At 31.8% G+C, this 13,965-nt stretch overlaps 1 protein-coding gene across 1 annotated transcript in view; it reads right to left on the minus strand.

Annotated features, from left to right (window-relative positions):
• Window positions 1–13,965, minus strand: part of LRRIQ1 (leucine rich repeats and IQ motif containing 1) — a 97,215-nt gene that overhangs the window by 16,449 nt on the left and 66,801 nt on the right. The window contains exons 23-24 of the mRNA XM_052669005.1: window positions 3,967–4,099; window positions 2,428–2,488 (exon numbers count right to left, since the gene is read on the minus strand). Of these exons, the coding sequence (XP_052524965.1) occupies window positions 2,428–2,488; window positions 3,967–4,099 (194 nt within the window). The remainder of the gene's footprint in view (window positions 1–2,427; window positions 2,489–3,966; window positions 4,100–13,965) is intronic.

Consider the following 13,965-nt stretch of genomic DNA (forward strand, 5'->3'; position numbering starts at 1 on the left):
ACATTAGATATACATTTTAATCCTTTTTCTATTTTTCGACCTGTTGCATTCTTCTCAACATTTCATTCATGTGGAACAGCTGTGTAATATGGCTCAGGATGTGACAATCCCATAACATTTCTTGTTATGCGGGTACACCACATAATATTGTGGTGGGATTGCTGTAGACTTGTGGACAAACATGTTTACTGCGAACAGGAAACATTCTACCTATATGCACATATGCTAACTGATAATTATCTAATGTGTAATTGAGATAACATTATTAGATTAAGATTTCTTCAAATTAATTACTGCTTTAGACATTACCTAGAAAATAATTATTAGTACTGCTGCACCTAAAACTCATCACACGTCATCTAGATCATGATTTAAGCCACTGAACTTTCAAAAAACCTAAGAATTGCATTTTTTCAACCGTGAATTTTATAAGAGTTTATAGAAGCATTTCTAAAACACAGCATTGCAAAGTTGTTGAAACTGGACCACAGATGTTGGAAAAGGCCAAGATTGTCCCAAGTACAGAATGATGTATGTAATCTTAGCAGCATACCACACATAATGTAACTAGTGGAAACTTTTACATAACATCTCCCATTTTACATGAGGTCTGCTCTGAAAGTAATATCTCCCATTTTATTACTTTGGCCCATAATGTCAGAGTCAAATGTTGGTGGTATGGCAGTGGAGGCTGAAACTTCCCGCCAATGTTCTCTTATATTTTGCTGCCATGTGACAGATGGCAGCAGAAGGGCAGTCTGACAGAATGGCACCTGGCATGGAGGTGTGTATGAAGCATGTGGAAAACACTGCACACACTGACATTTATTGATGCTTACTGAATGTTTATGGAGACCAAACAGTGAAGTGGTGGGTGGTGCATTTCACAATATCAACACAGCAGCTTTGAACCAGTGGCTCACTTCTGCTGGTGCAGATTTTTAAAAATATGGCATGCAGGCTCTTGTTTATTGCTGATGAAAATGCATGAATAATGTTGGTAAGTTGAAAAATTATGTTTTGTAACTGAGAACTTGCTACATCAAATGATATTACCTCATTCTTTGTATCTGCTGAAGTTTTCAAGAAAAAAAAATATGAGGCATTACTTTTTGGAGTGACTTATGTATGTAAATATGATACAGTTGTTATAAATTTGACACTGAATCAATTTGGAAGTAGCTCAGTACAGTTCTGGATGAACAGCAGCTCAATACAAGCAGTATGAAGAAACACATAAAAGCATGTTGTCATACTTTATAAACATATTCTTTTATAAACAATCATAATTTATAAACATGTCATACTTTGCACACCAGAAATATGTTCTCATACTCAGTATGAATAGATACTTGGAATCAACACATTCAAATGAAAGTGCAGATACATCAAAATTAAAATTATGATTAATATTATTTATAAAACAAAACTCTATACTGTTTGAAAGTTCTCTTTTTTTTTAATCTCCTCATAATTATGCTAAAAAGAATATTGTCAGCTTGGGAATAAGTCATACAGTATAAATTGATCTGCTTACTAACAAAAGAAATTCTGAATATTTCTGAAACTAAGTTTTTTCATCTAGTAAATCTACAGATTGTTAAATCATTTGTATTTCCTCTCCTGCCAGCCCACAGAACTATCCATTTCAGAAACACAGAAGTTTTTTTAAAGGCCACAAAGAAAAGAGTTGATCAGAAAAAGACAGAGGCCATTTTACAAAAAACAAAAAACAAAAAACAAACAAACAAAAAAAAAACAGGAAAGAAATGGTAGAAATAAATCTCTTTTTACTCTGTTTTTACAAATGTCACTATATTAATATACATTATATATTAATATACATTATATCTTAATATATAACTTAATGATAATACTTAATAGTAAATCATACAATGCAGTGATATTAGACTGATTCAGATATGTGACTTACAGAATTTAAGAACTTTTAAGCGTGTCTGATTTACAAAAATTCATGTTTTCAGTCAATAATGGTGCTGAACCATATTTATTTTTTAAAGCATTTTGAAGGTTGATTTAGAAACTTTAAATTATAGAATCAAAGAATGGCTTAGTTGGAAGGGACCTCAAAGATCTGTGGGCAGAGTTGCCACCCAGTAGGTCAGGCTGCTCCAGGTCCCATTCAACCTGGTCTCTAACATCTCGGAGCATACATTACTTCTCTATAGACAGCCTGTTCCAATGTCTCACCAGAACACTAAGTACAAATATGTGTTTCCACATCTGAAGTTTTTCCTCTGGTCTCCATCAATGATTTAACTTGATTGTGAAACAGAGACAACATTAAAGAATTATACTCAATAAAAAAAAACCCTCCTGCTTGTTTTTATACCAAATACACATTTGAAAATGCCATCAAAGGCCTAGCTGAATTCAGCAGAATTTAACATGGAAACAAGTTCTTACCACAAGTTGTACTTGTCCACTGTTGCAAATCACATGATTCAACTCAGGCAAAAAACAACAGCTAGGAAAAATGTAGAATGGAAATTTTAATAAATATTACTGCAATGGGTTCATTAAAATACCTATGCAAAATTGTTTCAAAGAAACATTCCAGTTCAAATCTAGCAAATTAGCAATTATGGCATTTAAAACAATTTCAAGGTTAAAATACATGTTAAAGTATCAGAGAAATTAATATTATAATTAATAGTGCCTAGTATTAGAATTAAGAATTTGCTGTTCATTCAATCATAAAACACTAATTTCAAATTGTATACATCAATAAATACAACATATGGCTGCATGTACATGCACTGACATAAACGGTAACTATATCAATTTTCATTTTCTATAAGAATAAAATAGTTTTCAGTTGCATAAATGTATCAGCTGTTCTAAACAGTCTATCAGTGATGTTCCACTGAAGTTTTGCTACATGCAGAAAAGGTAACATAATATTAAAAATGACAGTACAAAGATTAGTGTACAGCACCGACTTGCAGAGATAACACGATAACATTAACAACCAACCAATCAAACAAAAAAACTTTATAACTTTCTACATCTTATTTCAAACATCATTATATGTTCTGTTCCATGTTTTCATGACAGCTATTTGAAACAAGTTCTTGAACTCTCACTACTACGGAACACAACTGACATATATTCTGAAGAATATCTGCTACATGTATTTCCTTGCGTTTTCAACAGTTTAGAAATGTGGAATATTCTTCCATATAAAACATAATAATATGTAGTCAATTTCATTAATAATCAAATAACTTTTTAAATGAAAATGAAGTTAAAATTCTTGCCTACTTACGATCTTGTTTAATTCTATTAGAGATGCCTGACAGTGTGTCTATTAATGATTTCACAGAGATATCAATGGTTTATATTGTATTTATATACTTACATACGTCTTAATGGTAGTTTAGGGAAAAAAATTAATCTTTTCTTTAACAGTATTGATATTACACTTTAATAACAAAGTAGAGAGTATGTTTATTACGTTATTAATATACATCATGAATATGTAAAAGAAGGTTTTATGTTTGGTGACAAAATATTATTATTATATTAATACACAGTATCTAGTTAAAAAGTGGGTGTTTTACTTCCTTAATTGAATCGGTCAATATAGGTAATGTTACAGTTGATCTAATTGCATAAAAACATAATACATACCATTAAAGTTGCAAGGTATATGAAGTTCTCCTTCCTATACTACTTACAATACAAAACCGACTGCACTGCTGAAGTCAACCTACAATTATAGTTTATCATAAGGTTCTGTGTATCATTTCATCATCACTGTGGAAGAAGTATCTACTCAGTGACTAAAACATTCCTAAAAAGTACCATGTCTGGAACCTAAAAATACAGTGTAGGATCTGCTAACTACGTAGTCACGTTTGTTTCATTACTATTAACTTAGGTTACACTTTACAAAATAAATTTACAATTATAAAAAAATTAATTTAAAGGCGATGATCTCACCCCTTCATATTTTTTGAACTTGCTGTTTCATAATCCAAATGCTGTGTACGAAGCCATTGGTACGTAAAGTCTTTTCTCCTCTGTAGTTTCTCATCTAAAGTAGTATCCAGCTGAGTAAATTCTTCTTTTTCACCTAGTGAGGAAAAAAGGTCTTGTGAGAGAGTTGCTACATTATCTGTAGTACTTTTTATCCTTTTCCTGGAATAAAAATTATAATTCTCTTTGCATGAGCAGAAAATTGTAGTTTCTCAATTCCATTTTATCTGGCACTGCAGTGGGGCCACTGCTTTCATCTTTTGGCTCTAAGGAAATGTTGTCAAAGTATTGTAACTTCTTATATCATAGCTTGAAATAAAATTGTCTTTATGTTGTATTTTCCATTTTTATCAGTATAGGGAATGTTTATTCAAACAAATCCACTCCTGAGGCTGAACCTGTTGAACTGCCTTATCCATAATATGAAGTCATAAATGTCTTGATTGTGATCATCAGCCTAGTAATTAGGTGAAAAAAATTACCCTTAGCAGATATAAAGAATGTATGTCCTTGCTATTGCATACATTCTCAGGAAGACAAAATTAAAATCTTGGATGGAGTGTCACTGAATCTACCAAAATGAAGATATGACATCATTCTAAAAAGATCAAGCAGTGTCACTTCCAAATATTAAAATAGAAAAAACTTCTAATAACAGACTTCATCTTCCTTGAATAAAGCAAAAGCCACTTCTTTCCTAGGTTTATAATATTCATTTTTGGTGTTCCTAGTTCTGGAGTAAAGGTTTCTGATATTTTGAACATTTGTACATTCCAAGTTTACAGCTACACTGGCACACTTATATCTCTTCAGATGAAAAAAAAAAAAAAATCTGATTTCTAACAGGAGTACGAAACATTTTATGTGACTTTATAAGACCAGTCTAGGAGATACAGACTCCTGTTATGTTGGCACACATTCTCCAGTGAGGAACAATAAGCTTAAACAGTAATTAACTCTAGGTTCCTTGTTATCTGTATTTATAGAAAAGTTTGGCTCAGTATTACCTGTCTTTCTCGGGAGAATTACTTCTTCCTGGTAAAATAACCAGTATTAACTATGCATTTGCTAAAGTCCTTGTATCCTTCTCCTCCTTTACAAGGGAAATCTCTCAGGGGTTTAAAACCCGTATTACAAATTCATGCCTGAGTCTGAGAGTTAGTGATAAAAGAAAATATACATACAATAAGCTATGACAAAACTTATAAAAAGTGTATTTTTGAGTTAGCAAGTTTCTTTTTTCTTCTGAAATGATTGTTAATAATGCACCTTAGTTTCAGTTGGAATTTCTGACTTAATTATGTTTGAAACACAATTTACTTACTAAAATTGTATCATATACACATTCATACTAGAATTATTGAAATATTATTGAAATGAGAAAGTGATCAAAACAAAAAAGTGCCCCAAAAGTGCAGACAACATTATTCTATATTTTAATTTGAAACGTATCCAGTCACATTCAAATATCCACCTCTCTCTATATAATTCTTATGGAAATACTATGCTATGAATTAAAACACAGCATTATCACTTTCCCATTCCAGTTATGAACACCATGTGTTTGAAAATCTCATGTATCATTATCATTAACATGCATTTGCCTGATAGCTTTCTTAAATTAGGGCTCTGGCTTTTTTAAAACCTGGACCTGATTTCGTAGTAGTATTAACACTCACAAATTCCACAGAGGTTCATAAGACCTGTAAGCATTCTGCAACTTTGAAATGGATCAGATCTATAATCTTTAATTGTTAAAGCCAGACAACTCTTAGAATATCAAAGAAGAAAGGAACACATCAAAGAAGGTAAAACTCTGTCAAAAAAAAAAATTCATCTCAGAAGTATTTAAAGTATTGTACACTCATTGGATTATCGTTTCTAAGCTTTCAATCTTTTGGATTTTTTTTACAACACACACGGTAATAATAATTTACCATTGGAATAGACTTACAACTGGTAATAGTACAGTAATGATTTTTAGGTGTTACAAATTAATAATCTCTACACATTCTACACACTCAGACCTGAGTCAGGGGCACCTTTTGCCATTTTTCTGAAGAATTTGAGCATCTGAGTAGAGAACACTTACTCAGGAGAATCAGGGCAACTGCAATGTCCATGGAACTGAACATTTTGGGAAAAGAACAGATTGTTTTCCAGGTCTTCAAATCAACATGTTAACCCATAAAAACTTTAATTTTAGAATCCAGAAAAATGTAAACTTCAGTCTGTCATATTTTTTGTTTGCAGAGTGTGCTCTGAGACAGCATAACTATTGTCCAGTTTAAAATATGGTGTTTTTTAAACATTTAACATTATACTATATCTGGATAATCTCTTGTTAGTTATAGGAGAAGGCCTAAGAATCTATGAACTGTTGGTGAAGTTCTAGATAATATTTTTTTCTTTCTTCAAGATTGAGGCACCTTGTGTTGAAGCAATCAGCTTTAAAAAGGAGGCTGAAACATACCGCAGAATTATAGTTTAGGATATAGAAGCCTGAGACTCAAATCAAGCTAAAGGGTATTCCAAATGCATGCTTTCCACAGTCTTAGAAGTATCTCACACTCAAGTTTCTCACTGCAGGCACATGTGTTAAGAGAAAACCAGTACACAAAAGAAAAAAGATGATTACACAATATCTACATTCAGAGCAATCTTTCAGATTTGCATTTTCATTTTTAGATTTTATGTCCAGAAAACACAAAGTCTGACTGCTCTGAAACCATGTTAGCAACTGAACTCTTTGCCAAATTTTATGCAAAGTTGTGCTGAGGAACCTGACTCAGTGCAGTTTGTTTAAATCTATTTTGGTTGATGATGGGAAGACAGAAGTTTTAGCTTTAATGTGATAAATATTTATTGAAACAGAACTGTGTGAAGTCTGCACTATGTTCAAATAGATATGGTTAAATTTTGAGTTTAGAGGGCTATTTAATTCAGTTCAGAATTCGCTTCATACTGAGTACCATACAAATAAAGTTACAGACTAAGAAAACTAAGATCTATGATATGAAAGAAGGGCTCAGAATTTATTCAAGATCCTAAGTTTTCCTCCCTTAATATAAAAAATCTGTGACCAGAGTTAATTTTCTCAATATGTAATCTGGAAATGGTTCTTTTAATAAGGGAATTAAGTAGCTGAGTTGGGTATAAAATTCATGTCAGTGCTATTAAGACATTGACATTGTTATCTGTCAGTATTCTGGTACAGATTACCATTCAGCAATATATATCCCGAGAGCGTATATGAGCTTGTGTGGAAGTGTATCAAATCTATAAAAAGATTAGTCTGAATAAATATTAAAATTATATATATCCCCCCACTTCCAAAGGAGTTTTATAATATTTCAGGCTTTCCATAAAGTTATAATAAACACTAGTAAAAGAGTCTAAAAATACTAAACCTAAAATCTAATATTTTATTTCATTTTCTCCATACTTAAAGTCAACCGAAAAGGACATTACTTCTGTTACAATCTGTATAACTTCAGAACAGAAAGCAAGAATGACGTGATAACATTGATATCAAGGTAAAAACCTGAAAAATTTGTTAACAAACCAGAAAATAATTAAAAGACCAAATAACAAAACTTATGCTAAAGTGTAGGAGAAATGAGAATTTCTTCTCCCATAGAAAGTTTGACACATTTGTTGCAAGTCCACTTTGTCAAAAGTTACTGGATTCTCTTAAGTATTAAAGAGCAATCACAACATGCCTATAATTTTGGTTTTTCAAAAATGAGTGATATTTGGAGTGGTCTTTAGCCTATTCACAGGTACTCAGTGTATACATTACCAATATTCCTAAGATTTCCAGACAGTTGGTAGCACCGTGTGTCAGTAACTGATGCAAAGTTTTCTTCACTTAAAATTATAATATCCCTAGATCATCTTTCTTCATCTACAACTCACAATTTTCAGATAACAAAACACATTCCTACCTTAAGAATATATAAACCTGTTTGTGACACAGAAAGATTGGGTAGTTATACTTTTTCATTTGAGTAACTTTGAAGAAAATAATTTGCATATCTGGGGCCAGAATGAATGAAATACGGAGATATTTTTTATATCAGCATTTGAGTGCACAGATGAATAAAAGATGCAACAGATGTTTTTTAAAAGAATACCAGATCAAGTAATCGTCTGCAAAATTTTTTGATGCTTTCACACGTATTATAAATTACATCACAAGAAGTTTTGAATATAGGAATGCTGATTAACCCACAGGAGTATGTGCTTCAAAAATTATAAAAACAAAGAAAGAAAAAAAATACAATTATTTCTCAGTGTTTGTATTCCTGAAACTTTTGCTATTTCTCTGTTTTTACCAGATATTTCAGATTCTTTTCAATAAAAAAATGTCTACTATATCACTCTTCCTTCTGTGAACATTCATCTCTCTAAATTCTTCATCTGCTATTGCAATTATCTCCTTTTCACTGTGTAACTGTTTTTGACCTCAACCTCAAATTCATTCTTCCTTCCTGGAATTCAGGTGTTTACCATTCATGAGTAAAATGCCTTAAGACCATAGTTTTGTTTTATTTTTTTTGGCTCCCCTTCTTCTCCCTATTTTCTTCCCTACTTTCTGTCTTCTACATTATGATCTATTTCAGGGTGATTCATATCACTAATAAAACTTCACCTACTTATTTTGTTCTGTGTCAGTAGTTAACATACTTCAGCCTCTCCCAGATGTGTTATCTTTCTGAACTCTTATTATTAGATTATGCAAAAGCTGAATCTTTTCACGGAGTTTCCTAAACCACTGAAATTGTACAAATTTCAGCTTCTGAATTCAAGGAAAACAAAATTTTATACTTGGGACTTCACAAATATTCTTTCCTCTTTCACTGCTTGTTCCTGCCTTCTGTAGCACCACTACTGTTGGTCAATAGCAATCAGTACTGATAAATAGCCAATTGGTTATTCTTGATTTGTTCGATACCCCATCTTGAAACAAATTCAGGTCTTTATATTCAATGATACACTTTTAAGACACTTTATTGAATTCTCTCTATTTATATTGCAATATTGCCAATTAATTCTTCATTCAGCATTTTCTGGTTATTTAATATATTTCACCACAGCTGTCTGATAATACAGATATAGCGCAAACTACAAAATTTTATTCTACATAAAATTGCCAAGATCTTTTTTGGTGGACATAGTACATTTCCCTTCGATTTTTTTTCATAAGCTTTACTTTCCTGACACTGACTTCAAGATAGCTTTAAACTGTTCCTCATGGTCTATCCAACTTGCATGACTTTATGGGCAGTCAGTACTTTGCTCACTCCATCATTTATGTTACATGTAATTTCTAATTCGTCTTCCGTAATTTCAATGTTAACAATATCAGCTTCATTTCATGCCATTCTTTAAGACCTGCACCATCTTTCCGATCTTATCTGTAAGCCTAAAGAAATGTTTAATCTGAGTGATGTATCAGAAGCTCTCACATATGCAATTACTGATTTTAATTTTTTTTCTGATTTTTGACTGTTCTGAAGTGATTCAGGCAGTTACTCTCGTGAAAGGACTTGAAGATCGAATTGGGAAGAGGAAGAAATTAAAAATAAAGTAGTGCAGTGGTTTAATGGTGGCATCTGCCACCCATGAACAGACTTTTAATATATTAATAGCTTCATGTTTGCCAAACTAAGTTGGTTCCTGCTTAAGATTACAAAACAGCTCTAAAAAAAAACTACTGAAGTGGTATCCTAACCATAAGGAGGCCAATTCCTGACACAAACTGCTGCCTCCTGCAAACAGCACTCTTCAAGATCCACCCAGGTTTTTACAAGTCTTTTACAGGAAGTATATACTAAGCCTTATAGCACTACGTTGTTCTTTCACATTATTCCCATGTGTAGTACAGGGTGTTCTGTAGACAATGTATTAACCACTTCAGCAACTCAGCATAAGCAATTTTCATCAACAGGGTCAAAAGAATAAATTGAGAGTACAGCTAAGAGATACTCAAAAATCTTTGGATAGTCAAGGCTCTTGAAGAATTAAAGAAATTTAAAAAGTAAAAAATTAAACTACAAAATGTTTTGTCCAGTGTTATCTAGGAGAAAAGGAGTAAGGAGTAAAGTAGGTGGAATCAGATTGAGCCTATGTTTGTTCTTACTGCCTACATTCACATTCTTTATCATTCCCAAAATCAGCCTAGTACAAACTCCATCTCCTGTTCTTCTCATATTCTGTGGCAATTATTAAACCCCCTAGGGATGGAAGCTCCCAACAAAAAATGGAGTTCATATTGCTCAAGAGAAAATGAATAATTCTATAACATTTTTAGTAGATCTTTAGATTTACATCATTTTATAAGTTCCCATTTCTTAAGATTAGCATATGCATTCAAGAAACAGTCAAGAACACGCTTAGTTACTCATTATTGAGACAGCATTTTCAAGTGACAAAAAATAATCACTTTGTATTGAGGCCAAGTAAGATAAATATCATTCTTTACATTCAATAAACCAATCAAAATGAATTAAGACACCAGATCTTCCACAGAAATTGTTTAAAAAGGAAAAAAATTCCACAACATATTGTAAGATTTCAGAAGGTTGTAACTACTATGTCGCTCACCATGAAGTATGCAACAAATACAAAGCAAGAGTAAATTTTACTGTGTGATAACCATTAGGGTAAGTTTTATTTATACTGAAGGACTTAGAAGACAGGGACAGAAAAGTCCAAACACGACAAAAAAAAATCATTTGAGACTGATTTGTCATAAGAAGGCATCTCTGCCAAGAATAAATAAATAAATAAATATTCAGGAGCAATATTAAGTTTGTAAAGCTGACTTATTCCATATTACCTCATAACTTTCATAAGCAGGAAATTAAAATATGTAATCTTATTATCACAGCTTGAGAATGTACATATTAAAAAGTCTTAATTATGTTTATCCTTGATAATAAATATATTCTCTAGATAGTTACCTGAATAATATGTGAACTTGTTTTTAAGAACTTACATTCCTCAACACTTTTGATATTCACAAGCATCATATATGACTGATACTTAGCAATGCAGAATAACACTGAAAATAAAATGTAATGAAATTCTTGTGTTAATGTGAATATGTAGTTCAATTATGAATACTTATAAATTGGTCATCAACTCTATTTATTATGTATACATACCATTTTCAGTTTAAAGCTATTTATCCCATGTGGGTGAAACTACTTCTGGCTTACATTCTGATGCTGAATGGAAATAGCTCTTGGCATTTGATGAAGGCACCAGGACAATTCCTAAATTTGTCAGTGCAGTAATGCATAACAGTAGAACAACTTTACATTCTTAAATACATACAAAAAATCTACACAGATTAAGTCCAAGGCTGTTGTTTAATCTACTTTTTTAGTAAGACCCAGAAGTACCACTGAAGATCAGGTTTGCCATTATGTCAAACACTGTATAAACAAGGCTTGATTTAATGCTTATTGAACTGAATGGAAAAAAAAGTCTCAGACAGACTACATCTAAAGAGAGGCAAATCCCAAGTGGGTAAAATTCTTACATATTTATCTTCATTCTTAAAAATAACTATAAATACAAGAGACTTAAAAGGAAAAAAAAATAAATACAGACATCAAATACCAGTTCTTAATAAGTTATATTTAATTGGTTGATACATCACGGAAGAAAATAAACAATGTGAAATTCCACTGTTTCATGGATTTATTCATAAAAGGGAATCTCATTTGTAAAAAAGGACAGGTAGAGGGAAAAAAAGTAAAACAAACAAACAAACAACAAAAAAATTAAACCATGATTTGCTGGAGACTTGCCTCAGTTTAATTGTTAATTGATGTGGCTCAAAGAGCTTATCAGTTTTACAGAGTTCTTTACTGACTGGATTGAAGTTTTCAGCTTGTACACACATGAAAAGTGCAGTAACTTAAACACAATATATATGATTTTAGTTAAAAAACACACACTCGAGAGTATTTGGCCCTATAGGAATGTAACTTGATTATATTGATTTTGAAGCAGTTATTGTTACGATGGCATCATATCTATTTATGCAAGGAGGTTGCAATAATTCACCTCACTGAATGAAGAAAAAGGAATAAATTCCTTTTCTGTTCCATTAGTGACTTTTGTTTTGACCTTCATTTAAATTATTTTTAATGAGAAAACAAACAAGCAACCACTCCAGTTTTACTACTGAACATAATTTTATTGTCCCTAAGATTGATTGGTAATATTTTACTCCTAAAGTAGGTGTTTAAATTAGTCTCCTTCTTTCTAAATTTCTGAGCTAAACTGCTCACCAACTGACATATAAATAAGTTAAACAGCATGATGATTCTGAATGGCTAATAAACCTCAAAGTATCATTTGTTTTGTCAGTTGTTCAATTTTGCTTACTTGCAGCTACTTACCTAGGCACTTGAAATTAGCACAGGGTCCAAAAAAGAGTGAAAGTCCATGAAGTCCAATTAAGTGAGTGAACATATACTTGATATATTAAAGAACTTCAATAGTTAACCTTATAAAATTTACTACAGAATAAGGCAACAGATAATCAAAGGTTTCACAATTTTGTAAACTAAACAAGGTGATTACAATTATATTCACTTACACAAGAATTCTTACAAAAGATACATAAAGCAAAACAAAATACAAAGCAAAATGAAACAATTAAAAACGATTTACTTGACCAAAGTAGGTAGGATTTGTAATGCTCACTATTACAAAGAATGAAAAGCATTTTATTAGGAAGTTTGAATGTGAAAAGATAATGCCTCATATTGGAAAACATATTTTGTAAGAAAGATTCTAATATAGTTTCCATTCCATACATGACATATCAATTGTAAAACAAAAGAATCTGAGTAGAAGGGTAAATAGAATTCTTTAAAACAGTTGAAATGGAGAAATATAAAAAAGTATTTACATAAATTCCCTTAATGCAACCATAAAAGTGGGCAAATATTCTATTGCTGAAGCAAGATTTTTCTGCTTCTCTTGTCTGGAAACCTAAATACAGTATATTAGAAACAGTACATTAGAGATACTGATATAGAGGCTTGAAAAAGGTACATGAAATAGGAATGAGAATACAAAAAAATATACTTTAGTAAACAAATAAACTTCTGCCACTTGTCAGTTCTTAAACTGTCTTTCAAATGTTTAAACTTCTCCACAGTCTACTTCAGCGAATGCATCTAGGAATACTAAAACTGAAGCAACGTCTGAACAGCATCATCATCCTCAAGGCAGCTGGGTCTTTGAACGGAGTCTCCTTCACGATTCTGGTTAGAAGAGAAGGAAAACAGGAGAAAAGAGTACAATGAGGTAGCAAAATAGTCACAAAACCTAGTAATTTTCAATGATACTTAGGAAGTTTTGATTTTGCTTACCTTCACCCAAATTCCAATCAGATTCTTCAGTTTTCACCTAACTCGTCATGAATAACTACATCACATAATGCTCAGGGTGCTTGTCAGTACTGTCTCATTGTGCAACTGTATTAATTATGCAACAAAAAAAAGGGAATTCACCTCAAACACTTCTGTAATGAACAAACGCATTGCTTATTGGAAGTCACAGAAACATATAATGCTCTCATTGGGGAAACAAAACAAATTTCAAAGAAAGGAATTAGCATGACATATACATAACATGCATACTTAGTAAAACATTGAAATAGTAGTAACTATTTGCAAAGCAATATATATAAAAAATACTGAGCAGTTTTAATGATACATAAATAAATTATTAAAATTTATTACAAATATTTTTAATAAATTTTTCCATTTGCAATAAATGAAATATCTTTGAAAGAGAACACTGAATACAGTGCACACAACTCACACAGTATGATGACAGCCTATGCAATGTTATAGCATATGCTTGTACTCTGGTCTACAGAGTCTGACAAAACCTAAGAAGGCAGACCTGGCTAAGAGTCAGGAGTCACGC

This window comes from Tympanuchus pallidicinctus, unplaced genomic scaffold, assembly GCF_026119805.1.
Source record: "Tympanuchus pallidicinctus isolate F22 unplaced genomic scaffold, pur_lepc_1.0 scaffold8, whole genome shotgun sequence".
Taxonomy (NCBI): Eukaryota; Metazoa; Chordata; class Aves; order Galliformes; family Phasianidae; genus Tympanuchus; species Tympanuchus pallidicinctus.